Genomic DNA, 23979 nt, shown 5'->3' on the forward strand with positions numbered 1-23979 from the left:
CTAGATTAAATGAATTGTAACGTACGAATATGAAAGAAAGGAAATGGAAGGAATTTGTATTTAAAGACCGCTGTTCATAAGCTCAGGATGTCTTGAAGCACTGAGCCAATTAAGCACTTTTAAAACACTTAATTCACTGGATGTGGGCTTCGCTGGCTGGGCCAGCATTTAATGCCCATCCCTAATTGCCCTTGAGAAGCCTCCTTCTTGAACCGCCGCAGTCCATGTGGTGTAGGTACACCCACAGTGCTGTTAGGGAGGGAGTTCCAGGATTTTGACCCAGTGACAGTGAAGGAACGATGATATATTTCCAAGTCGGGATGGTGAGTGACTTGGAAGGGTGTTTGCAGGTGGTGGTGTTCCCATGTATCTGCTGTCCTTGTCCTTCTAGGTGGTAGAGTTTGTGGGTTTGGAAGGTACTGTCAAAAGAGCCTTGGTAAGTTGCTGCAGTGCATCTTGTAGATGGTACAAACTGCAGCCACTGTGTGTTAGTGGTGGAGAGAGTGAATGGTTAAAGTGGTGGATGGGGTGCCAGTCAAGTGGGCTGCTTTGTCCTAGATGCCGTTAAGCTTCTTGAATGTTATTGGAGCTGCACTCATCCAGAGAGGTGGAGAGTATCCTATCAAAGTACTGACTTATGCTTTTTAGATGGTAGATAATGGATAGGTTTTGGGGATTAGAAGGTGAGTTACTCACCGCAGAATACCCAGTGTAATCATTATTGTAAAATAAGAAGTGTGGCAGCCAATTTGCTCATAGCGAGTTCTTAAAAACTGCAATGAGATAATGACCAAATAATATGTCTGGAGCTGGGTAAGGGGTACATATTGCCCAGGTCACCCTGCTCTTCTTCAAAGTAGTACCATGGGATCTTTGGTGCCCACCTGAAAAGGCAGGGGCCTTGATCCAAAGCTTCAACCAAGAAAATAGCACCTCTGACATGCTGCGCTCCCTCACTACTGCACTGAGGGAGTCAGCCTGGGCATTACAGAGCCTCAACACTCAGTGAAAAAATAATTGCATGCTCTCTCCAACCTGAATGTCTAAGTCGATAGTGACCCAGAGGCGAGAATGGCCCACCGCCACAATGGGATTATTAGTCCAGAAATATGGAATAGAAAAGTCTGAGAGGAGATTTGACTGAGATGTATAAAATTGTGAAGGGCTTATAGAGAGTGGATGGGAAAGGCCTATCTACTTCAGCAGGGAGATCAGTGAATTGGGGGCATGGATTTAATGTGATTGGTAGAAAAATTAGAGGGGAGACAAGGAAACATTTTTTCACCCAGAGGGCTGTGGGGGGTCTGGGGCTCACTGCCTGAAAGGGGAGTAGAGGCAGAAACCCTCAACTCATTTAAAAGGTGCCTGGATGTGCACCTGAAGTACTGTAACCTGCAGGGCTACAGACCAAATGCTTCAAAGCGGAATTAGACTGCGGGGTTTGTTTTTCAGCCAGCATAGACGTGATGGGCCGAGTGGCTCTTTCTGTGCTGTAAACCTTCTATGATTCTAATATCACTCTACCTTAAATGACGGCATAAAGGAACTCGTTATAATTCACATTATGGATTATTCAACTGAGAACTGTTTGCTCTGTTGCTGACTCTGTTACTTGCAACTCGGCGCTTCAATTTATAACCTCCCTCCTCCTCTTTTAATGTGCAGATTGGAATTCAGCAACCCATGTTGGTCACAGTAACTGCACAGGGACAAGGACTGGCCATTTTCCAGGTACTGTTACTTTATCACTTGCAGGTAATATTGGTTCTCTGGAGTTTAGAAGAATGGGAGGCGATCTCGTTGATAGCTACAAAATTCTGAAGGTGTTTGATGGGGTGGGTGCTGGGAGATTGTTCCCGCTGCTCGGGGAATCTAAAATACAGGGGCACAGTCTCAGGATAAGGGGCCGATCATTTAGGACTGAGATGAGGAGAAATTTCTTCACTCAAAGGGTTGTGAATCTTTGCAATTCTCTACCCCAGAGGGTTGTGGGTGCTCCATCATTGAACACATTTAAGGCTGGGATAGGCGGGTTTTTGGTCTCTCAGGGAATTAAAGGAAAAATAATTGCATGCTTTCTCCAACCTGAATGTCTAAATCAATAGTGACTCAGAGGCGAGAATGTTACCCACCGCCACAATGGGATTATTAGTCCAGAAATATGGAACAGAGAAGTCTGAGGGGAAATTTGATTGAGATGTACAAAATTGTGAAGGGCCTGGATAGAGTGGAAGGGAAGGGCCTATTTACTTTAACAGGGAGGTCAATGACTAGGGCGTGTAGATTTAACGTGATTGGTAGAAAGATTAGATGGGAGATGAGGAATTTTTTTCACCCAGAGGGTTGTGGGGGTCCGGGGCTCACTGTCTGAAAGGGTCGTAGAGGCAGAAACCCTCAACTGATTTAAAAGGTGTCCGGATATGCATCTGAAGTCCTGTAACCTGCAGGGCTACAGACCAAATGCTTCAAAGTGGGATTAGACTGGGTGGTTTGTTTTTGGCGAGTGGGAGGAAAAAATGAAGTTGAAGTCCGAGATCAGCCATGATCCTATTGAAGGAGCAAGCTCGATGGGTCGTGTGGTCTAATCCTGCTCCTATTTCTTGTCTTCGAATTCTCTGATGCTGTATGATAAGTGGTGGCCAGCATTTACAGGTACTATACATTGAGGAAAGATGTCAAGGCATTGGAGAGGTGGCAAAGGAGGCTTGTTGGATAGATACCAGGGATGGGGAGCATCAATTATGTGGAGAGACCTGGCTTTTCTCAGCTTAGAAGAGAGAAGGTTAAGGGTGGATTTAATGGAGACATTCAAAAGGATCAGGGATTTTGATACAGTGAATGAGGAGAAACCGTTTCCACTGGCAGGTGAGCAGGTAACCAAAGGATACAGATTTAAGATAATAAGGCAAAATAGCCAATGGGAGAGATGAGGAGAAAATTATTTTGTTCAGGATTATTTATTCCTGGGGCAGAATTTTTGGGACCCGCTCACCGACACGTAAAATGTCGCGGGGCGACACTGGGTGAAACTCCCAATGTCACCAGTATCATTTACATTTTCAGGTTGACGGGCACACAGCCGAGTCGACCCATCAACGGCCTATTAAGGCCATTAAGAAACCAATTCAGCTCATTAATGGATCTGCCCGTCCAACCTTAAGGTTGGCGGGCAGGCCAGGAGCCTAGACAGGCCTGTTAAAAAACATAAAACCTCATCCAATGGCGGGTTGAGGTTTCACAAGGGTTTTTAAATGTTAATGAAAGGTTGCAATAAAAGTTATGGACGTGTCCCAACTCATGTGACATGAGGGGACATGGCAGGGGAAATTTTTAAACTCCTTTGTTAAAAGTTTCAAAACGGAGCCGATCTCCCTGAGGCAGCACTTAGCCTCAGGGAGATCTGGGTGCTCTTTTGTGCGCATGCGTGAGGCTGAGGGAACCCCCTCCTTCCGCCTGCACAGGGAGCGCATAGTGCTTCCTGGTGGACGACACACTGGGCGGGCCTTGACTGACCCGCCCACGTAAAATGGCGCCACGTCCCTGACTGGGGGCGCCAATCAGGAGCCCACTTGCTCCTACTCTTCCCTTCCCTCCCCGCCCCCCCAATGGGGGGAATATTTTTCCCCAGATTTATGATCTGTAATGCATTGCCTGAAAGGGCGACGGAAGCAGATTCAACAGTAACTTTCAAATGAGATTTGCATACTTGAAATACTTGAAGGGGAAATAAATTACTGGACTATGGGGTAAGGGCTGGGAGTAACTCTATCATAGGCATGATGGGCCAATTGGCCTCCTGCTGTGCTTTGTGATTCCCAGGTTTTGAGGCTGTTCTTGGAGCTAAAAGCTCTTCCCTACAACAGCAACATCACAGCTACTTATATTTATATAGCACTTTTAACAAGAGAAAATGCCTCTAGGCGTTTCACAGGAGCATTATAAAACAAATTATGAACCGAGCCGCATAAGGACATATTAGATCAGGTGACCAAAAGTTTGTTCAAATGTTGGTTTTAGAGACTTTCTTAAAAGGGGAAAGCAAGGTAGAGAGGCGGAGAGGTTTAGGGAGTGAATTCCGGAGCTTGGGGCCTCGACCACTGAACGCTGGAGCAATTGGGAATGCACAAGAGGTCAGAATCAGAGGAGCGCAGATATCTTGGAGGCTTATGAGGCTGGAGGAAATCACAGAGATAGGGAAGGGTGAGGCCAGGAAGGGATTCAGTAACAAGGATGAGCATTTTAAAATCAAGACGTTGCTTGACTGGGAGCTCATGTAGGTCAGTGAGTACAAGGGGTGATAAGGAAAGGGGGCTTGCTGCAAGTTAAAACACAAACAGCAGAGTTTTGGATGACCGCAAGCTTATGGAGGCTAGAATGTGGGAGAGCAGCCAGGAATGCATTGGAGTAGGCGAGTCCCGAGATAACAATGTGATAGGGCTGCCTCCAAACGGTTCAGAGGGAAGTGCAATGCTTCGGGCTGCCATTCAGATATTGTCCCACTGGGATAATGATAATTTATTGATTGCTATATTGATTATATTTTTCTCTCAGGATTTAATTTGTCATTGTATAATTCTATCATTTAGGACATTGAAATTCCTCCTTTAATGGAAAACAGAAGCGTGATTGTTTGTCTTTATGATTTCTGAGCCATTACCAGAAACAAATTCTCAGAATTCCACGTGTTTTAAAGCTGCCACTTTTGTTAGTGAGACGCCGACAAAGGAAAGCAGCTGTCTTTTCCACATTTTGCATATCAATGTAATCTAAATATATAAGAATTATGGTCACACTGCCTGGAAGAATGGTGGATGCAGATTCAATTGAACTCGCAAAAGAGAATTGGATAAACACTTGATTTGGAAAACGTTTACAATGGGGAGTGGGACTAATTAGGTAGCTCTTTCAAAGAGCTGACCCAAGCTCAATAGGCTGAATGGCCTCCTTCCGTGCTCTCGGTTTTATGACGCTAATTGGATTTGTTATCATAGGCCCCTCAAACAGCAAATCGCAGAGTGGGTGATTACAGGAGGCCGCATTATAATCAATGTGCCTTGCAGAGTGCAAGTGGACCAAATGGCCTGCTGTGCTGTGTGATTCCAATTGTAAGGCTGTTCTTGGAGCTGAAAGCGTTTCCCTACAACAACAACACAGCAACTTATATTTACATAGTGCCTTTAACTTTTAAAACATAGTATGACACCGTGTCACATAAGAAAATATTAGATCAGATGGCCAAAAACTTGGTCAGAGATTTTAAGGAGCATCTTAAAGGAAAGTGAAGTAGAGAGGGGAAGAGGCTTAGGGAATGAAATCCAGAGCTTAGGGCCCAGACAAGTGAAGGCACGGCCACCAGTGCTGGAGCAATTGGAGTAATTGAGAATGCACAAGAGGCCAGAATTATATGAGACCAGACATCTCGGAGGGTTGTGGGGTTGGAGGAGATTACAGAGATAGGGAGGTGCAAGGACTTGGAGGGATTTGAAAACAAGGGTGAGAATTTTAAAATCAAGACGTTACTTGACCAAGATCGAATGCTGTGGATGTGGGTTGGAGGATTGCCCTGTCCCCAAGCAGCCTTTCATTCAATGAGACTGCACCACAGCAGCTTATCAATGGCATAGTCATTGTCTACATTACAACATGGCCCAAGGTCAGAAGAAAGGAGCCTAAGATCCAAATTCAAATTTTATGTCAAGGATGGAGAGATGTTGAAGAGACTGCCTGAGGAGATGGTGGGGACAATAGAGATGGTTATTGGCTGATTAATGAGAAAGTTAGATAGATGTTTGGTAGAGAAAGATGCAGAGTGTGGGTTACGCTTATTGCTTTTCTTTATACCTTCTACTCCAAAATAGTGAGCATCAGGCTAGAGGATGGACAAATAGATATGTTTCAAGTGAGGAGAGGAGTACAACAGGATAGTTGTCAAAATTATACAACCTGTACACAGAACAAATATTGAGAGTCAGATGTATTTCCAGGAGTAAAAATTGGAGGCAAGAACATAACAAACTTGTGGTACACTTAGGACACAGCGTTACTTGCAAAGTCAAAAGAGGCCCTACTAAATGTCATAGATTAGGGAAAACCTGTAACTTTAGGAAATGGTTTGTTATGAACATCAAAAAAACAAGAACAATGGTAGTTAGAAGGAATACATTGGAAGAAGCTGGATTGGAGATTGAAGTGGATGGTGTCACACTGGAACAAATTGATAAGTTTGTCTATTTAGGACGAATGATAACAAAAGATGGTCAATGTGATGCTGAAATTAGAAGGAGGATAGAGACGGACAGAAGTAATTTTGTGAAGGATGTGTTAACAACAGGAGAACTCAAGCTTGCGACAAGGAACAAATTCATAAGATGCGACATTCTTGTCTGCCTCAGAAACCTGGGCAATAAGTAAAGACCTATGAAGAAAATAGAGGCCTTTGAAATGTGGATGCTTTGGTGTATGTTTAAAATTCCATACACAGACCAGGAGACAAAGGAAGAAGTGCTTGAAATGACAAGAACTCTAAAAAGTGACATCCAGAAAAGATGTCAATATTTTGGTCGTTTGATCAGAGCTGAAAACCTACAGAGATCTCTTCTGGAGGGCAAAATAGAGGGCAGCAGAAAGAGGGATTGACCTAGGTATAGTTGGATGATGGATGTCACAGAGCGGTTGCAGATGAGCTACAGAGGATGTGTGAGGATGACACAAAATAGATGAGCGTGACATGCCATGACAACAGATCTCCTGGTAAGGGTAGCTACAAGGAGGACAGGAGACCCTAGATTACTTCAGCTCTTAGATTACTTTTGTGAACAAGTCATAACATCCTAAACCTATGAATGCCTTGCCTTGAGACTTAGCTAACAAGCTGAGGAGAATGAGCAATACATTCTTTGCACTGGATTAACTGAGGTTATAAATGCAGGAAAATAGACTTGAGCAGGTATAACCACCATGGTCTGAATTTTTCGTTCGTTGGGACCGGAAGCGGACGGGAAATGGGCCACCGATTGCGATCGGCCCCCCACTGCAATTTCACGCCGGTTGCCCAATTAATTGCCAGCCCAGCCAGCATGAAATGCACACTGAGAGCTGCTCAGCACTGCCGGGGTGGTGGTAGGAGGAGGGTGGGCACCGACCTAACTGTGGGTGAGAGCTTCTAGTGTGCTCCCCAAGGGCAGACAGCTGCCCCTGGGAGCTGCAGACTCCCACGGAATAAAGAAAGTGACAAAAGTTTTGCAAAACATGTCCATGCAACACAACCGAGCACCTGAAAGCCTACCTCAGAAAGAGTCCGTCGCAGATATCTCTTCGCGTTATTTCCGCATGGAGAATTCGGTGCAAAATTTTTAGCTTGGCAGGCGCCCAACCCGCTTGTGTGTGAAAATGACGCGCGTTGATGTCGGCCGAGCGTACTGACGTCAAGGCGCAGTCACGCAATAGCTCGGTTGGCGGGCATGCGCCGGAATCGGCAGCGCACCTGCTGATAATTAAAAGGCCTGTTAAGGCCATTAAACAATCAATCAATCAATGAAACTTTTCACTGCCCAGGTCAAAGGCCAAGCGACCTTTGCATTTTTTTTGGAAACCTCATCCACGGGCGGGATGAGGTTTCCAAAAGCAAATAACAACGAAATAAATGTTTTAAAATTCAATTAACATCATGGCCCTGCTGATGTGACAGAGTCACGTGAGGCGACATGTTTTATTACATTCTTCAAATTCTCATTATTTAAAAAAAAATGCTTCATCTCCCTGAGGCAGCATGCGTGAAGTTCGCTTGCCCTGCTCGGCCTCCGGGGGAGACCGGCACAGGCAGCGCTGAGCGCTACCCCTCGCATTTCACGCTGAGCGGGCTTTAATTGGCCTGCCAGTGTGAAATCACGCTCCAGCCCCGATCGCGGGTGGCAGTTGGCTTCCTGCTTACCCTCACCGAGCCCGCCTGCCAAGGGCAAAATTCTGGCCCTTCATCCCCCCCCCCGCCCCCACCCGGATCGAGGTTTGAGTAAAAATGTGAATGCCGCCTGGGAGAATGGCCCATGAATTTGGGTGGGCCACATAAAATCGCTGTTAATTGCATCATTAATGGGCTTAATTGCCCACTTAATTGTTGGCGGGCGCACTACTGACTCCTGCATGTGCCTTTGAGAAGGTGGTGGTGAGCTGCTAATCTTGAACCGCTGCAGTCCAAGAGATGTAGGCGCACCCACAGTGCTGTTAGGGAGGGAGTTCCAGGATTTTGTCCCAGCGACAGTGAGGGAACGGTGATATATTTCCAAGTCAGGATGGTGAGTGACTTGGAGGGGAACTTCCAGGTGATGGTATTCACATCCATCTGCTGCCCTTGTCTTTCTAGAGGTCATGGGTTTGGAAGGTGCTGTCGAAGGAGGAGTCTTGGTGAATTCCTGCAGTGCATCTTGTAGATGGTACACACTGCTACCATGTGCGTTGGTGGTGGAGAGAGTGAATGTTTGTGAATGTGGTGCCAATCAAGTGGACTGCTTTGTCCTGGATGGCATCAAGTTTATTGAGTGTTGTGGGAGTTGCACTCATCCAGGTAAGTGGAGACTATTCCATCACAATCCTGACTTGTGCCTTGAAGATGGTGGACAAGCTTTGGGGAGTCAGGAGGTGAGTTACTCGTCACAAGATTCCTAGCCTCTGACCAGCTCTTGTAGCCACAGTGTTTATATGGCTAGTCCAGTTCAGTTTCTGGTTAATGGTAACCCCAGGGATGTTGATAGTGAGGGAACCAGTGATGGTAATGCCAATGAATGTCAAGGGGCGATGGTTGGATTCTCTCTTGTTGGAGATGATCATTGCCTGCCACTTGTGTGGCATGAATGTTACTTGCCACTTGTCAGCCCAAGCCTGGATATTGTCCAGTTCTTGTTGCATTTGGACAGGGACCACTTCAGTATCTGAGGAGTCGTGAATGGTGCTGAACATTGTGCAATCATCAGTGAACATCCCCACTTCTTATGATGAGAGGAAGGTCATTGATGAAGCAGTTGAAGATGGTTGGGCCTAGGACACTACCCTGAGGAACTCCTGCAGTGGTATCCTGGAGCTGGGATGACTGACTTTCAACAACCACAACCATCTTCCTTTGTGTTAGGTATGACTCCAACCAGCAGAGTTTTTTCCCTTGGTTCCCACTGACTCCAGTTTTGCTGGGTCTCCATGATGCCACATTCGGTCAAATGCCACCTTGATGTCAAGAGCAGTCACTCTCACCTCATCTCAGGAGTTAAGCTGTTTTGTCCATGTTTGAACCAATGCTGTAATGAGGCCAGGAGCTGAGTGGACCTGGACGAACCCAAACTGACCATCAGTGAGCAGGTTATTGCTAAGCAAACGCTGCTTGATAGTACTGTTGATGACCCCTTCAAAGTCTTTACTGATGATCGAAAGTAGGCTAGTGGGGCAGTGATTAGGCCAGGTTGGATTGTTCTGCTTTTTGTGTATAGGACATACCTGGGCAATTTTCCACATAGCTGGGTGGATGCCTGCGTTGCAGCTGTACTGGAACAGCTTGGCTAAGGACGTGGCAAGTTCTGGAGCACAAGTCTTCAGTACTATTGCCAGAATATTGTCAGGGCCCATAGCCTTTGCAATATCCAGTGCTTTCATATAGGGCAGGCACAGAGAGGATTTGAACTCATTCAAAATCCATCCACTTGCGCAAAGTTAAAATCAGGCCCCAAGGATGTTTCTACTGATTGGGGGAGACCAATAGTCATCTTCTTTGGCTTTCTGCCTGATGGCAGGTCTGAGCCCCACCACCACGACCTCCACCACCGGTAGGGCAAGGAGACAGGTCCTGATTACACCCCTGCCGGAACATGGATCAAACCCTCTGCTGTTGGCACCAGTTTGATCCTTACTGACTATCTAGCCGACTGATCTCCTCAAGGAATTGCAGTTGCTATGGCAATACACACTTTTACATGTACGTTGTAGTCTGGAGCTATGGATAGTGATGGTAGAGGATCCAACTTTCTTTCCATCACACGGCTGACCAGGAATCTCTCCCACTCTTACCACCTGCAGGTGTACATTGGAAGTATTTACAGGTTGATACTCAACCTGTTGGCCATTTTATAAATGCACCTTCCATGGCCCTGGTGTTGGGACATGAACCCCAAGCTTCTGGCTCAGAAGCAGGGAAGCTACACACTCCACCACATGACCTCCAAACCAATTGTAGCAGACCAAATAAATATAAGACAGTTACCATTATATTCAATAGGGAATTGAAGGAAACTTGGTTACCCAGGGAGTGGTGACAATGTGGAACTCCGTACTGCAAGGAATGTTTGCAGTGAATAGTATAGATGTATTTAAGGGGTAGCTAGATAATCACATGAGAGAGAGAGTGATCCTAAACCAACAGGGCATCATAGCAGAGCTTATCTAAAGTTTCAAGTGAATTTCTTAAGTTAATATTGAAAAAGAGAATGACTTTGGAGCAAGAGAATACAGTTATAGAATAATATTTATCAAAAAGTTAGAAAGGTTAGGAAAAATTGCAACTTAGAACAAGATGAATGTTTTGTAAAGGATTTTTTTAAATAAACAAAGCTTCTCCTGTCCTTCAACTTGTTTTTTTGGAAACCTTGGAACGACTTCTTTGCTTTACTGATATTTCAAAGCTGTACTTTTTGTAGCTTTTCCATTTGCTGCTGCCATGAGATTTCCCTCGTTGAACAAGCTTGTTGCATTTTTATCGCACAAAAGAAATGTCGGGACTTCCTGGATTTTGAGCAACCACAACATCTGTATCATGTTGGAAGTTAGGTGATGAACTCTCTCCTAAATCTGTTATCAGAGACACAACAGTGAACTAACTTCGCAGCATTGTATCAGGACATGCTTAAGACAAACATCTAGTATTAAGTAGTTGTTAAACTCTTTCTGTGTACGGGGAGTGTCACCACAAACCATTCTGCTACTTTGGAGTTTTTTGATCCTTGGAATCAACAGATAGTTTTTGCCCTCCAGTCCTGTACATTCCTCTATAGAAAGAACTTGCGTTTATAACCTCAAGACATTCCAAGGCACTTTGCAACCAATGAGTGTTGTCACATCTGTAATGTAGCAAATATTACATTTCCATATAATTGTACACAATACAGTTTGGGTGAAAATGGTATAAGTGATATGGAAACTGTGACAGAACAAAAGCAGATTACTGTGGTGACTGGAAACCTGAAATAAAAAACAGAAAATGCTGGAAATGCTGGTGTGAATGGCAACAGCAAAATCATCACCAGCAGATGCTGTCCAAAAAAAATGGGAGCAGTGGTTATGAACTAAAATGATTGAACACAGTGCTAAATCTGGAAAATTGTAATGTGCTTAATTGAAAAATGAGGTGCTATTCTTGGAGCTGTTAGAAATATGTGAGTGGCCAAAGACATTGAGATCAGTGTGGGTGTGGGTCAGAGAATTAAAATGTCACCAACCAGAAACTTGAGATTACACTGGCGAGCTGAATGGAGATTTTCAGGAAAGCTATCACTCAACCTTTGGTTTGGTCTCCCCACTGTGACACCATTACGAGCAGCAAAAGCAGTATATTTAATTGAAAGGAGTACATGTAAACCGGAACACGTGTCCTAACAAGTAGCAAGAGGCAAAGTTTAACCGGAGTGTAAATTTGTTGCTGGATTTTGTTTTGCTAGCTTAATATTCTCTTCAATCTGGAAAGCAAAGTTGCATCGAAGAGGCGTCGATCTGTGGAGTCGCAGGAGGTGTTTGATTTGGATGTTGACATTTTGGATGATAAGGATGACCTGGATCACGTAACACTGCATATCTGTACCAGGTAACCATAACTCGGATTTTTTTTCAATTCATCCATTCATCCTTGGAACGTGACATGGCTGCCAAGGCGGTGAATGAACTAATTGCTTCTGCTGGTTAAGGACCCTGAGATTATCTAATAATTTATCACATGGCTGTTGGTGGGAGCTTGCTGTGAGCAAATTGGCTACCATGTTCCTTTCAGCATAACGGTGTCCGCACTTCAAAAGGACTTCATTTATTGCCCATCCTTCATCGCCCTGAGATGCTGAGAGGACACTTCCACTCATTGGGGGGAGGATTCTAGGACTAGGGAGCACAGTTTCAGGAAAAAGGGGTCTCCCATCTAAGACGGAGATGAGGAGGAATTTCCTCTCTCGGAAGGCTGTTAGTGTTTGGAATTCGCTCCCTCGGCGAGCAGTGGAGGGTTAGGATCATTGAATATATTCAAGGCTGAATTAGACAGATTTTTGATTGACAAGGGAGTTAAGGGTTATTGCGGGGGGCGGGGGCGGGTGGTGACAGGCAGGAAAGCGGAGTTAAGACCACAGTCAGATCAGCCATGATTTTATTGATTGGCAGAGCAGGCTTAATGGGCTGAATTGTCTACCCCCTGCTCCGAATTCATATGTTTTATCTTCTTATGTCTACTTAGAACCACAGAAACATAGGGAAAAGTTTTCCCCCCGTTGGGGGGGGGGAAGGCATGGGCAAGCACACCTTCATTCGGCGACCCCGATTGGGGGTGTGCCGCCATTTTATGTGGACGGACCAATTAAAGGCCCACCCAGAATGACGTCCACTCGGAAGTGTGGGTGATGGGGGGGGGGGGTGGGGGGGGGGTGGTGGTGGGATTCCCTCAGTCGGGAGTGTGCTCTTTCACGCATGCGCACGAAAGAGTTTACAGATCTCCCTGAGGCTAAGTGCTGCCTCAGGGAGATCAGTTTGGAATTAAAATTTTTAATAATGATAAGAAAAATTTCCCTGACATGTCTCCTCATGTGACATTGTCACATGAGCTGGGACATGTCCATCACTTTTATTGAAAGATTGGATAAAAATTTAACTACCCTCATGAAACCTCATCCCGCCCGAGGTTTAATGCTTTTTCTAATTCCCGCCAGTGCTCCCAGCCTGCCCGACAACCTTAAGGTTGGACGGGCAGGTCCATTAATGACCTTAATTAGTTTTTCAATGGCCCCAATAGGCCTTGACAGGTCAGGGGACGTACAGCTAACTCGGCTGCACCCCCGCCAACCTGAAAATGGAAATGACGCGGGGTGACGTTGGGAGTTCCACCAGACATCATCCCGCACCATTTTACGCGTCAGTGAGCAGGCCCCGCCCCCGCTCACTGGCCGGAAGCTCCTGCCCATTGAAAGGTTACGGTACAGAAAGTGGCCATTCAGCCCATCGTGTCTGCGCCAGCCAAAAAATAAAAATTAAGAAACCAGCTGCCCATTCTAATCGCACCTTGTCGCGCATGATCCATAGCCTTCAGCTTACAGCACTTCAGGTGCAGATCCAGGTGTTTTTTAAATGAGTTCCGGGCTTCTGCCTCCATCACCAAACCAGGCAGTGAATTCCAGGCACCCACCACCCTCTGGATGAAGACGTTTTTCCTCATGTCCCCTCTAATCCTGCTACCAATCACCTTAAATCTATGCCCCCTGGTAATTGACCTCTCCACTAGGAGAAAGAGGTCTTCCCTGTCTACTATTGAAGGCATGGGGTGGTGGGGCCGGAGGCTGGGTGGTTGAGGGGGGGGGGGGAGGCGTGGTGTTTGGGGTGGGGGGGGACACTGGTTGCGGTGAAGAGGTTGTTGGGGGTCGGGGCTCACGGTGGCAATCAGAGTTCGGGGAGAGTGTGGGCCTGCGTCGGGAAGAATCCTTGTGGGGGGTGGTTGAGGGTATGGGAGGAGTCTTGTGGGAGGGATCGGAGGTGTGCAGGATGTCCCATGGGGGGTGGGGGTTGGGAGTGTTGGGGGTTCTTGTGGGGGTAGAAGTTAGAAGAGGTTTCAATTCTTCTAACTTTTTCTGTGTAATTATTGGTGGAACTCTGGTGGAACCATCCAAAGTTTGCGATTTAAGTCGCATTTTTAGAGGTTCCAAATGCAGGGCAATTGTCCAGAGGAAAGTTGCACTTCTGAGCTATTGCCATGCAAACCCTTACCTGGGAACCTCCGAGAGGGATTCCTTAGCACATCTTTGGGATGCCCCCAAAATCCAACCCTGGGGAGTTCGGAAGTTACGGCCCTGTTGTCAGATCATGGTCAGAAATATGGGTTGCGATCCCAATCGGAAGATCTGGGCCATTACCTCTAACGAGTTAACTGATCTTAGTTGGGGAGGTGGTATAATAAACCTTAACATTCCTGGGAGGGGAAGGGGAGGAATCAGTTTGGGATCATGCTCCTGTTCACCATCCAGTGGATTTGGATGGACTTGAGAAATGAGAAGTGAGTTAACTGAGGTGAGGTGGGAGGGAGAAATTAGCTGAAAAGAGTGGAGAATAACATTGGGATATTTTTAAAAGGAGATAGTAAAGGTAAAGACTAAGTATATTCAATTTCTAAAAAAAAAGATGTTACTCATCATTTCAGGAAGCGATGGTTGAGAAAAGAAGTTAGAAAACAATTAGAATGGAAGAAGAAATTCTGGGAGGATCATGTGGAATTAATAACACAAAACATGATATTCAGTCCAACTAGCCCATGCTGGCATTTATACTGCACACAACCCTCTTACCACCCAGTAGTTCATCTCACCCTATCAGCACATCCTTTTATTCCTTTCCCCCTCATGTATTTTTAAAAATTCATTCACGGAATGTGGGCATCGCTGGCTAGGCCAGCATTTATTGCCCATCCCTAATTGTTCTTGAGAAGGTGGTGATGAGCTGCCTCTTGAATCGCTGCAGTCCAGGTGGTGTAGGTACACCCACAGTGCTGTTAGGGAAGGAGTTCCAGGATTTTGACCCAGTGACAGTGAAGGAACGGCAATATATTTCTAAGTCAGGATGGTGAGTGACTTGGAGGGGAACTTCCAGGTGGTGGTGTTCCCATCTATCTGCTGCCCTTGTCCTTCTAGGTGGTAGCGGATTTCAGTTTGGAAGGTGCTGTCTAAGGAGCCTTGGTGAGTTCCTGCAGTGCATCTTGTAGATGGTATACACTGCTGCTACTGTGCGTCGGTGATGGAGGGAGTGAACGTTTGTGGATGGGGTGCCAATCAAGTGGGATACTTGGTCCTGTTTGCTTAGTTTCCCCTTAAATGTATCTATGCTATTTACTTCTGTTACTCCTTTTGGTAACAAGTTCCACATTCTGGGTTAAAGAAATTTTTCCTGAATTCCCTATTGGATTTATTAGTGACTATCTCATATTTCTGTCCCCAAATTCTGGTCCCCCCTTACAGATGGGACCACCTTCCCTAGGCCTACCCATTGAACTCTGTCATAATTCTAAAGACCTCTATTAGGTCACCCATCCACCTACAATTTTCTAGAGCAATTGTAATATTAATGAAAAAAAAACTAGAGCAGGTGCTCAAAAAGTAGAGGAGGTTAATGATAGGAATAAGGAAGGATGGTAAAGAGGGAGTATATAGGAGAAGAATTAATTAGAACATCATAAGAAACAATAGCGTTTCATAAGGATATCAGTACGAGGGTGTAACGACTGAAGTTTTAGCCTTTCCTATTGCCATTCAGGGGTCACATGGTTGAGCTTGCAGTCTTCGTCCAATGAGCCCTAAGCTCAAGGTAATCCAGGGGGCGGGGCTTCTTGTCGAGGACCTGGTTCAAGCATGTAGCATCTGAAAAGCTCTCTGCGATGAAGTTATCTGTTTCAAATTGAAACCTGTCCGGTATGTCAAGTCATTACAAAGGGTTATTGTTATAAGGGCGGTTAGCCTCCTGAGCAGAAAGAACCATCAATTTCTGTATGACAGTCAAAAATTGGCAGTGTTGAGAGCATCACCTTGGTGATCAACACTTACAACAAATTGCCAGGAACAATGGCTAAGGTCCAGGCCTTGACTTGACAAACAGCTGAATAGCTGTAATAGGAACACACTGGGGAGTTGGCTCTTTGTTGAACTTATCTTGTGATTTATCAACCGAGTCATCAAGCATTTCTTCAATGGCTGTTCCTTATTAATTTTAGCATGTGGCTGCACCATGGGTGTACAACCAAACGTTTCAGGGTTTGCTGATTAACTGGCAAGCTCCATTGTGCCCCAGTGAGATTCCTTGTGTTGAGACAGACATGGATCTTCTGCAGTCCTCCTTCACTACTCTGAGTACCTGAGAAACAGCAAAAATATAGTAAAAAGCAAAAAAACTGCAGATGCTGGAAATCCAAAGCAAAAACAAAAATATCTGGAAAAACACAGCAGGTCTGACAGCCTCTTACGGAAGGAACACAGTTCATGTTTCGAGTCCGTATGACTTTTCAACAGAACTATAGTGGTAGATATCTATGTGAATACAATACTTCTAAATTATTTCTGAAAGGAGGGCCATGTTACCAAAACGTTTTCTCTTGCACTCATCAGGACAAATGCAAGAATGACAAATTTCAAATGATCACAATTTATGCTACAGGGGAAAAGGGCACTGGTTGGTTGGCATGACAGCTCTGATAGGCCAAGGCTTTGCCATGGAGAAAATGGCAGGGAACTATAGGCTCCCCAAGCCTCTGGGTAATTCATAAAAGGAAGCCCAATGCAAACTGGAGGAACAGCATCTCATCTTCTGATTAGGCACCTCACAACCTTCCGGACTTAACATTCAGTTCAACAACTTCAGTCATGAACTCTCCCCTTCATTTTGGCACTTTTAAAAAAAGCAACTTTTAAAAAAAATTATTTATTTATCTATTTGATTTTATTTTTATTTATTCAATTTTTAAAATAATTCATCTTATTCTTTCATTTCTTTGTTCATTTTTTAAAATCCTTTTTCCCCCACCCTCTCCCCACAGGGTCATCTGTCACTTGTTTTTATGTTTTACTATCACAGAGTGCTGATCCTTTTTCTGCTGTTAACACCCTCTGCTTACCCTTATGTCACTATCAGCATCTTCTTTAGCCTCTACAACTACCATTAACGCTCCCTTTGTCTTGTGCCCATGACATCTTTGTCAATCTCTCCTTAGCTGTCACCTATCCCTGACTTTCTAACTTGTCTCACCTGCTTCACCCCCTCTTAAAACAGTAAAATCCATCACATTTCTACTTCTCTTTAACTCTGAAGAAGAGTCATATGGACTCGAAACATTAACTCTGTTTCTCTCTCCACAGATGCTGTCAGACCTGCTGAGTTTTTCCAGCCTTTTCTGTTTTTATTTCAGGTTTCCAGCATCAGCATTACGTTTCCTTTAGGCAAGGCTTTATCATATTCCTTTTGTTTGCAGAGGACAGGCCCTTAGATATCAATGAATGTCACTTCTAGCAAGCATAAATGAGCCACATTATGAGTTTGTTGCTACTTTTAAAATATTTCATTTGCTATAAAGGTTTGGGTCATCCTGAGCTTATGCAATGCACTATGGTTAGAAGTTAGATTCACTGCCACAGCCTAAGTTCAATTCCTAGTCAGGGTAGATGAGGCTTTTTTTATGGACACTAAGGAGATCAAGGAGTATTGGAAAGGGGATTTGCAATTGAAGATAAGCCATTATCTTATTGAATCGTGGAGCTGGCCTACTCCTGCTCCCAGTTCTCAAATTTTTATGCTTTTATATAAAAGCGAAGTCTCTTCTTCCTTTAAAAGTTCATGGATATAGATCGGTTGAATGAATGGGCAAAGATTTAGCAAATGGGGTTTAATGTGGGAAAATGTGAAGTTGTTCACTTTGGCAGGAAGTACAAAAAAGCAGAGTATTACTTAACTGGAGAACGGATGCATAATTCTGAGGTGCAGAGGGATCCAGGTGTTCTAGTACATGAGTCACAAAAAGTTGCAGGTACAGCAAGTAATTAAGAAGGCTAATGGAATGCTATCCTTTATTACAAGAGGGATTGAACATAAAAGTAAGGATGTTATGCTTCAGTTTTACAGGGCATTGGTGACACCGCATCTCAAATACTGTTTGCAGTTTTGGTCTCCTTATTTAAGGAAGGATGTAAATGTATTGGAGGCGGTTCAGAGGAGGTTTACTAGATTGATACCTGGAATGAGTGGGTTGTCTTATGAGGAAAGGTTGGACAGACTGGGCTTGTTTCCATTGGAGTTTAGAAGAGTGGGGGGTGATTTGATTGAGGTACACAAGATCCTGAACAGCCTTGACAAGATGGATGTAGAAAGGTTGTTTCCTGTTGTGGGTGAATCCAGAACTAGGGGGCACTGTTTTAAAATTAGGGGTTGCCTTTGTAGAAGGAGAATTTTTTTCTCTGAGGGTTGTGCGATTTTGGAACTCTCTGCCTCAGAAGGTGGTGGAGGCGGGGTCATTGGATATTTTTAAGGCAGAGGTAGATAGATTCTTATATAAAGGCAAAATGCTGTGGATGCTGGAAATCTGGAACAAAAACAAAAAATGATGGAAAAACTCAGCAAGTCTGACAGCATCTGTGGAGAGAAGGACGGAGTTAATGATTCAAGTCCGTATGACTCTTCTTTGGAACTCTGAAGGAGAGTCATACGGACTCGAAACATTAACTCTGTCTTTCTCTCTCTACAGATGCTGTCAGACCTGCTGAGTTTTTCCAGCATTTTCTGTAGATAAATTCTTCTTCGGCAAGGGAATCAAAGCTTGTCAGGGTTAGATGTGGAATGTGGAAATCGAAACACGGGAAGATCAGCCATGATCTTATTGAATGGGGAGCAGGCTTGAGGGGCCGAATGGTCTACCCCTGTTCCTATTTCTCATGTTCTTATGTCTGAACATGTAAGGCACTCCAGCTATGTCCCATTGCATCTGTTCCTACACGCACCCTTTATTTTTAATGAGTTAACACCAATTTAACAGACTAGCACTCCCAGGGATACGGTATAAGTGTGTTACGTCATCATATGAGAAGTTAGGTGATCCAATCTCTACTTTATAGACGTTTGGCCATCAGTTGCTGCAAAGCTATTGAACTGCAAGCATTACCTATCCACTACAAAACACACTGCCTGCATTTTGTTGCTTAATACCATTCCCATTGAATGCTATCATGGTTTTATAGACTTTAGATGTACTACTGTCAGCTCAAGACGCGCAGTAATATTTATATTCAACTTTGTGTAATTCTCAGTTTGTTCGTAGACCTGGAAAGAAATACCGAGGAAAATATTTCCCCGTATCCAACCCCAATCCCATCCCACTCTTTTTGAGGGAGAGACAGTGAATGTTGAAAAATAGCACTCAATATAATGTCCTTGAAATATGGTAGTTGGATGGGCGAGACACCTGGGACAGCTCTTGAAGGGGGAAGGAGAAAGGTGCGGCGTACTTAAGAGCGAGTTTTGTTTGGCCTCTGTTGCTTAAGGTATCGAGGTGGGGAAAACAGTTCGATCACGGGAATGGTTCTGATGGAAGTTGGGATGCTGAGTGGCTTTGTCCCAGAAATGGAAGGTGTTCAGACCAACGACCTCATCAAAAAAGTGGAGTTTGAAGCTGGAAAAGTTAATCTGTATTTTGACTCGGTGAGTTGGAGATTTTCTTTTCCATTTATTCACAGGATCTGGGCGCGACTGGTACCTTTAATGACTTCAAAGTTTAAAAAAAAAAGATTTTCCTCTGTCATTTTAGGAATGAACTTGTATAAAATGCATTCAGACGCATTCACAAAGAAGCATCATTTGGTCTTTTTGCTTTCCAGTTGAATGAGACGGAAGTTTGTGTGACTATCCCAGTTATAAGGGATTCCAAAGTCGCTCATGCCCAGGATGCTGTGGTGAGCATGTTTGAGTATTATGAGCCAGGTAAGATGTTTATTCATTTGGTTGGTTTGGGGTGTGGGTCTATATCCCCGGCCAGTATAGAGATGGTTGAGTAATTTCCCTGTCATACCTGGAGCCGGCACTGCAGTGGGTGATTGGGGTTGATTTTATGTCCGTAGCTTGTATTATGCAGCTATCCTCCACACGCTGTATTGGTGAGATCATCCTGCTGTCTCTGAGAGACTCTCTTTAGCGGTTTAATCGACTTAGATGTTAATGCAAGGTCGTCAACCTGAAAGATGGGGCCGGGATTTTCCCAGGACTGTCACGGTGGGGCGGAAAACTTGGTGAACCAGCAAAATGTCCATTGACTTTCGGCTGGAATTTCAGGACCAGAAAATCCCAGTCATGAACTTTATTTTTCTCTGCACAGGTGGCGAGTCACAGATTCTGCCCCGCTGAGTATTTCCTTCAATTTCCCAGCATTGGCAGTGTTTTGCTTCCATTTAAAAGATTCCGTTTGTTGTTTGCTATAAAATAAAATCCTTTTTTACTTTGCAACCCACCCCTGTCTTCAACGTAATGGCTGCCACAATGGTGTTAATACACACTCCATATATTGATCCAGTTCCTTTTCTTAAAGGTTCATTTTGTCCCTTTTTGCAAACATGGTAGCCCACAGCTGTTGATGTCTTCTATGGCTCTAGCTTAGATCCTGAGGCTGATCCACTCTCCATTGTAATGAAGGGATCTGAAATGGGACACAAGTTGCATTTGTCTAGAAGGAGACTTGAAATTATGGCCTTCATTACACCAAGAAATTCAGCGCAGGCGAAATGTATAATTATTGTCCTGTGGTTCTCCACACAGAGACTGGGGGCTACTTAAAACAGAAAGTGCTCCCTCCTGATTTTCCTTTCCTTTGAGTCTGGCCAAGTCATAAAGTAAATGTGACCAATGATACAAATAACACAGCTGACCTCTGCCATTGCTATTCTGTAGTCTGCCTCGAGGGAGTACAGGAGTGGACTCCGGCGATGAATTGCCCTCAGACATTTTTATTTGGAATGGATGAATTGTCAAAAGCCAAACATAAAGTTTCCTATGCCCTCCTCCAACACATACACCCTCACGTTTCCCCAACATAGGTGCTGTAATGACCAAAATGTGCAGCACCTGCAAGACCACTTGTGCCCCATATTCCTGGACTGAACCCATCCCAGACGCAGGCCATCCTTCTGTTAGATGACTGGGTTTGGAAATACAACTGTAGCCGCTGGCTTCAAGAGGCCTTCAGCTTATGTTGCCCATTGGGATTGCAGCTTTCAAGCTTCTGCTAGAAGGCCCCCAAGGTTCAAAGATCCCATAGGGAGAAGTCAAAAGGTGACTCTTGACACCTCTTCCACCTGCTCCTGGAAGCATCCAGGTTGTTCAATATGAGAAGAATTTAAGTGTAAGAGTGTATCGGGGAAGGAGGGCCTCACTATTGCCTCTGGGGTAATTGCGGCCTTCCTAACGCAGTCCCAGGTTGGCCTATTCAGAAAGGCCTCTTGGAAAAAGTAGGAAGAGCAGATCCCTGACTTAGTGGATCTCTGTCCCCTTTGTCTCTCCATAGTGCCTAGTAACTGGGGGTAATCACATCAAGCATGAAAGACAAATCCTCCTTTTCGTCCCTTATTCTTTCCTGAGATCTCATAACCACCGAACAACGTTAGAATTGAATTCCTTCTACAACCCATAGACTGTGAAAGACCAGACGTATTTATTTATCTTCTCTCTTACTTACTTTGGCCGTAGGATAATAGGAGCAGGATTTTGAGGTCGTTGGGTGTGTGCCCACCCGCAGGTCATAAAATTCTGCCCTAGGAATTGTTAAATAGACCAAGTTCCATCTAGCTTTCCATTCTAGCCAGATTATTCAAAAATAATGGAGTTGCTGAATAATCTTAACAATCTCTATCAATTAGTCTACAATAGACCCAGACATGAGAAGGGAATTTTATGGAGGTGATGGAGTGGGGGTGGGGGGGGGGGGGGGTGGTGTGGGGGGTGGGGTGGGGTGGCTCGGCCACTGGTTACAGAGCTGGCGAGAGACTCGCACTGCCTCCTCCAGGAAGGCCCTCTGATATTAAGTGCCAATCAGGCAGTTAAGGCAGCGGGCCTTCCACAGGACCAGGACCCTTCGGCCGGAAGTCCCAATCACTGAGAACTGCAGGCCAATCATAGGCCAGCAGCTCTATTGCTCAGCAGCTCAACCGGGGAGGCGATGGCTGCTGCCGGAATGACACCCAGCGGGGTCCCGGAATCGCAGGGTGACCCAGGCCAGAGGTACGTGATGACAGGAGGGGTTTCATGGAGCAGGGATCGCGGGGAGAGTGGAGTGTAGGAGGGAGTTGGCAGGAAGGGCAGCGGGTGGTTCTCAGTGGATCCCCAGCTTCCCGATACTAGCTCCCTTTGAACAAAGGAAACGCCAACCCCCCTGCACCACTCCCCAGGAAACCACAAGCAACCCTCACAGATTTGCAGGTCATGTTTCACGTATGACGTTCACACCAGCAGCGGCAGGAAGAGGCCCTTAGTTGGATATTAAATACCCCTTAAGGGCCTCAATTGACAGTGGGGTGGGAAGGCCGTCCGTGGGCCTACCCATCAAGGACTTAATTGGGCTGGGGGCAGGATGGTGCTGGGGTCCCCACCGTTGCCCTCCTGCCCAATTAAATGCTCTTCCCCGTCATGAAACTCACTGCAGAGCAGGGCATAAAACCTTCCAGCGGTGGCGAACTTTGGCAAGTCATATGTTCAAAATCACTGCCCTTCCCAAAACGACACTCACCACATATCGAACTACTTCAATCCCCATACGTTACCTTCGGCCGATGTCCTGCTCCAGGGGCTTTGGTTCTTCATTTTACTCTCTCAATAGAGCATTTACTATAATGATTAGTTTAAAAAAATAACTCAACTCCATCCTTTTATTTTTTTTTTCATTCGCCTTGGGGTGTGGACTTTGCTGGCAAAGCCGTCATTTGTTGCCCATCCCTAGGTGCCCTTGAGAAGATGGAGGGCCGTCTCCTTGAGCCGCTGGCGTCTGTGTGGTCTAGGTGCTCACATGGCGCTGTTAGGTACCAAGGCCCAGCCATGACGAAGTAATGCAAGATGCATGTCCAAATCGGGGTGGTGTGTGTGACTCAGGGGGAATCCTAGGACTGGTGATATTCTCACGCTTTTTAAAAATGGAATTTGGCACAAATGATTGTCATATTTTGCTTTAAATACAGGGAGAAGGGCAGTAAGGACGTACAAGTCGAAAGTGATGTCCGACATAGACTCATGCACCTTCTGTGGCTTTAACTGCAGCCTCTGCTGGTCACAATTTGGCGCTGTATCAGTCCCGTCTGCAGCCCTGCCAACTCTAGGAGAGCAAATTCCACTGACACTGTGCCTTCTTGGTACATATCTGAATCTTTCTTAATTTCACGCCTCTCTCTCTCTCTCTCTCTCTCTCGGTGAAATAATTATTGCTTTGATGGGAAAGGGGGAGAAAGACCGGCAAGAACACATTTGTATCAGGCTGAGAAACCACTGTAACCTAGCACGCTGCTTTTTGTAAACCCTCGTTCATGATTTTTTATTGTCCTTGTGTTGTATATTTGTGGATGTAAAAGGGGTATTTTTTGTGAATGTTCCTCTCTTACCACCTCCCCCCCCCACCTCCCCACCCCCACCTTCGCCTTCCGATATTGTAGTTGCAGCTGGTATTACTTAACTTCTCCAAGTGCTGAAGTTCCAGGTTTCAGAGAACGCGAGACTGTCGAATGTTCTGAATTTACAGCCGCTCATTGAGTTATGGTCATGTTCAAACTGCTGGAACAATCCTTGGATCGATCAGCTTGCTTTGTTTTGCTTCTTTTCGAAACCTGACACGCTTCCATATTCACATCGCCAGTGAAGTTCCCTGGTTTTCTCTCACGGCCCCTTTCCTGCCTTTGCTTTGTGTATGTGTGTGTTTTTTCCCTTGCAAGCCCTGCTTCGCAACGGAATTAGAGAAAAGGAAAAATATTGCAAAAATCTTTAATTCGCCGCTGGGCAAATCATAATCAAATTGTGTGCGCGGGCTGTGAAGGGGATGGTGTGGGGTTTCTGGCCTGGCTGAGCGGCTGCTGTAAAAAATCTTGATGCTATGATTATCAATAATAAACAAGAATGAAATCAGATTTCCCCTCTTGGGCCTTGGCAGTTCTTCATCAAAAAGCCGCTGTGGACATTGTCTGAGTGGAACAGTCTTATAAGTGTCTCCATTGT

General features: G+C 45.1%; 1 protein-coding gene across 1 annotated transcript in view; it reads left to right on the plus strand.

The window, feature by feature from the left end:
- cd109 (CD109 molecule) overlaps positions 1 to 23317 on the plus strand; it is a 109378-nt gene extending 86061 nt beyond the window's left edge. The window contains exons 29-33 of the mRNA XM_041207702.1: positions 1666 to 1731; positions 11691 to 11833; positions 19284 to 19440; positions 19617 to 19719; positions 22956 to 23317. Coding sequence (XP_041063636.1) covers positions 1666 to 1731; positions 11691 to 11833; positions 19284 to 19440; positions 19617 to 19719; positions 22956 to 23149 — 663 coding nt within the window. The 3' untranslated portion in view covers positions 23150 to 23317. The remainder of the gene's footprint in view (positions 1 to 1665; positions 1732 to 11690; positions 11834 to 19283; positions 19441 to 19616; positions 19720 to 22955) is intronic.
- Positions 23318 to 23979: the final 662 nt, after the last annotated feature.

The sequence above is a fragment of the Carcharodon carcharias genome, chromosome 2 (genome assembly GCF_017639515.1).
Source record: "Carcharodon carcharias isolate sCarCar2 chromosome 2, sCarCar2.pri, whole genome shotgun sequence".
Lineage (NCBI taxonomy): Eukaryota > Metazoa > Chordata > Chondrichthyes > Lamniformes > Lamnidae > Carcharodon > Carcharodon carcharias.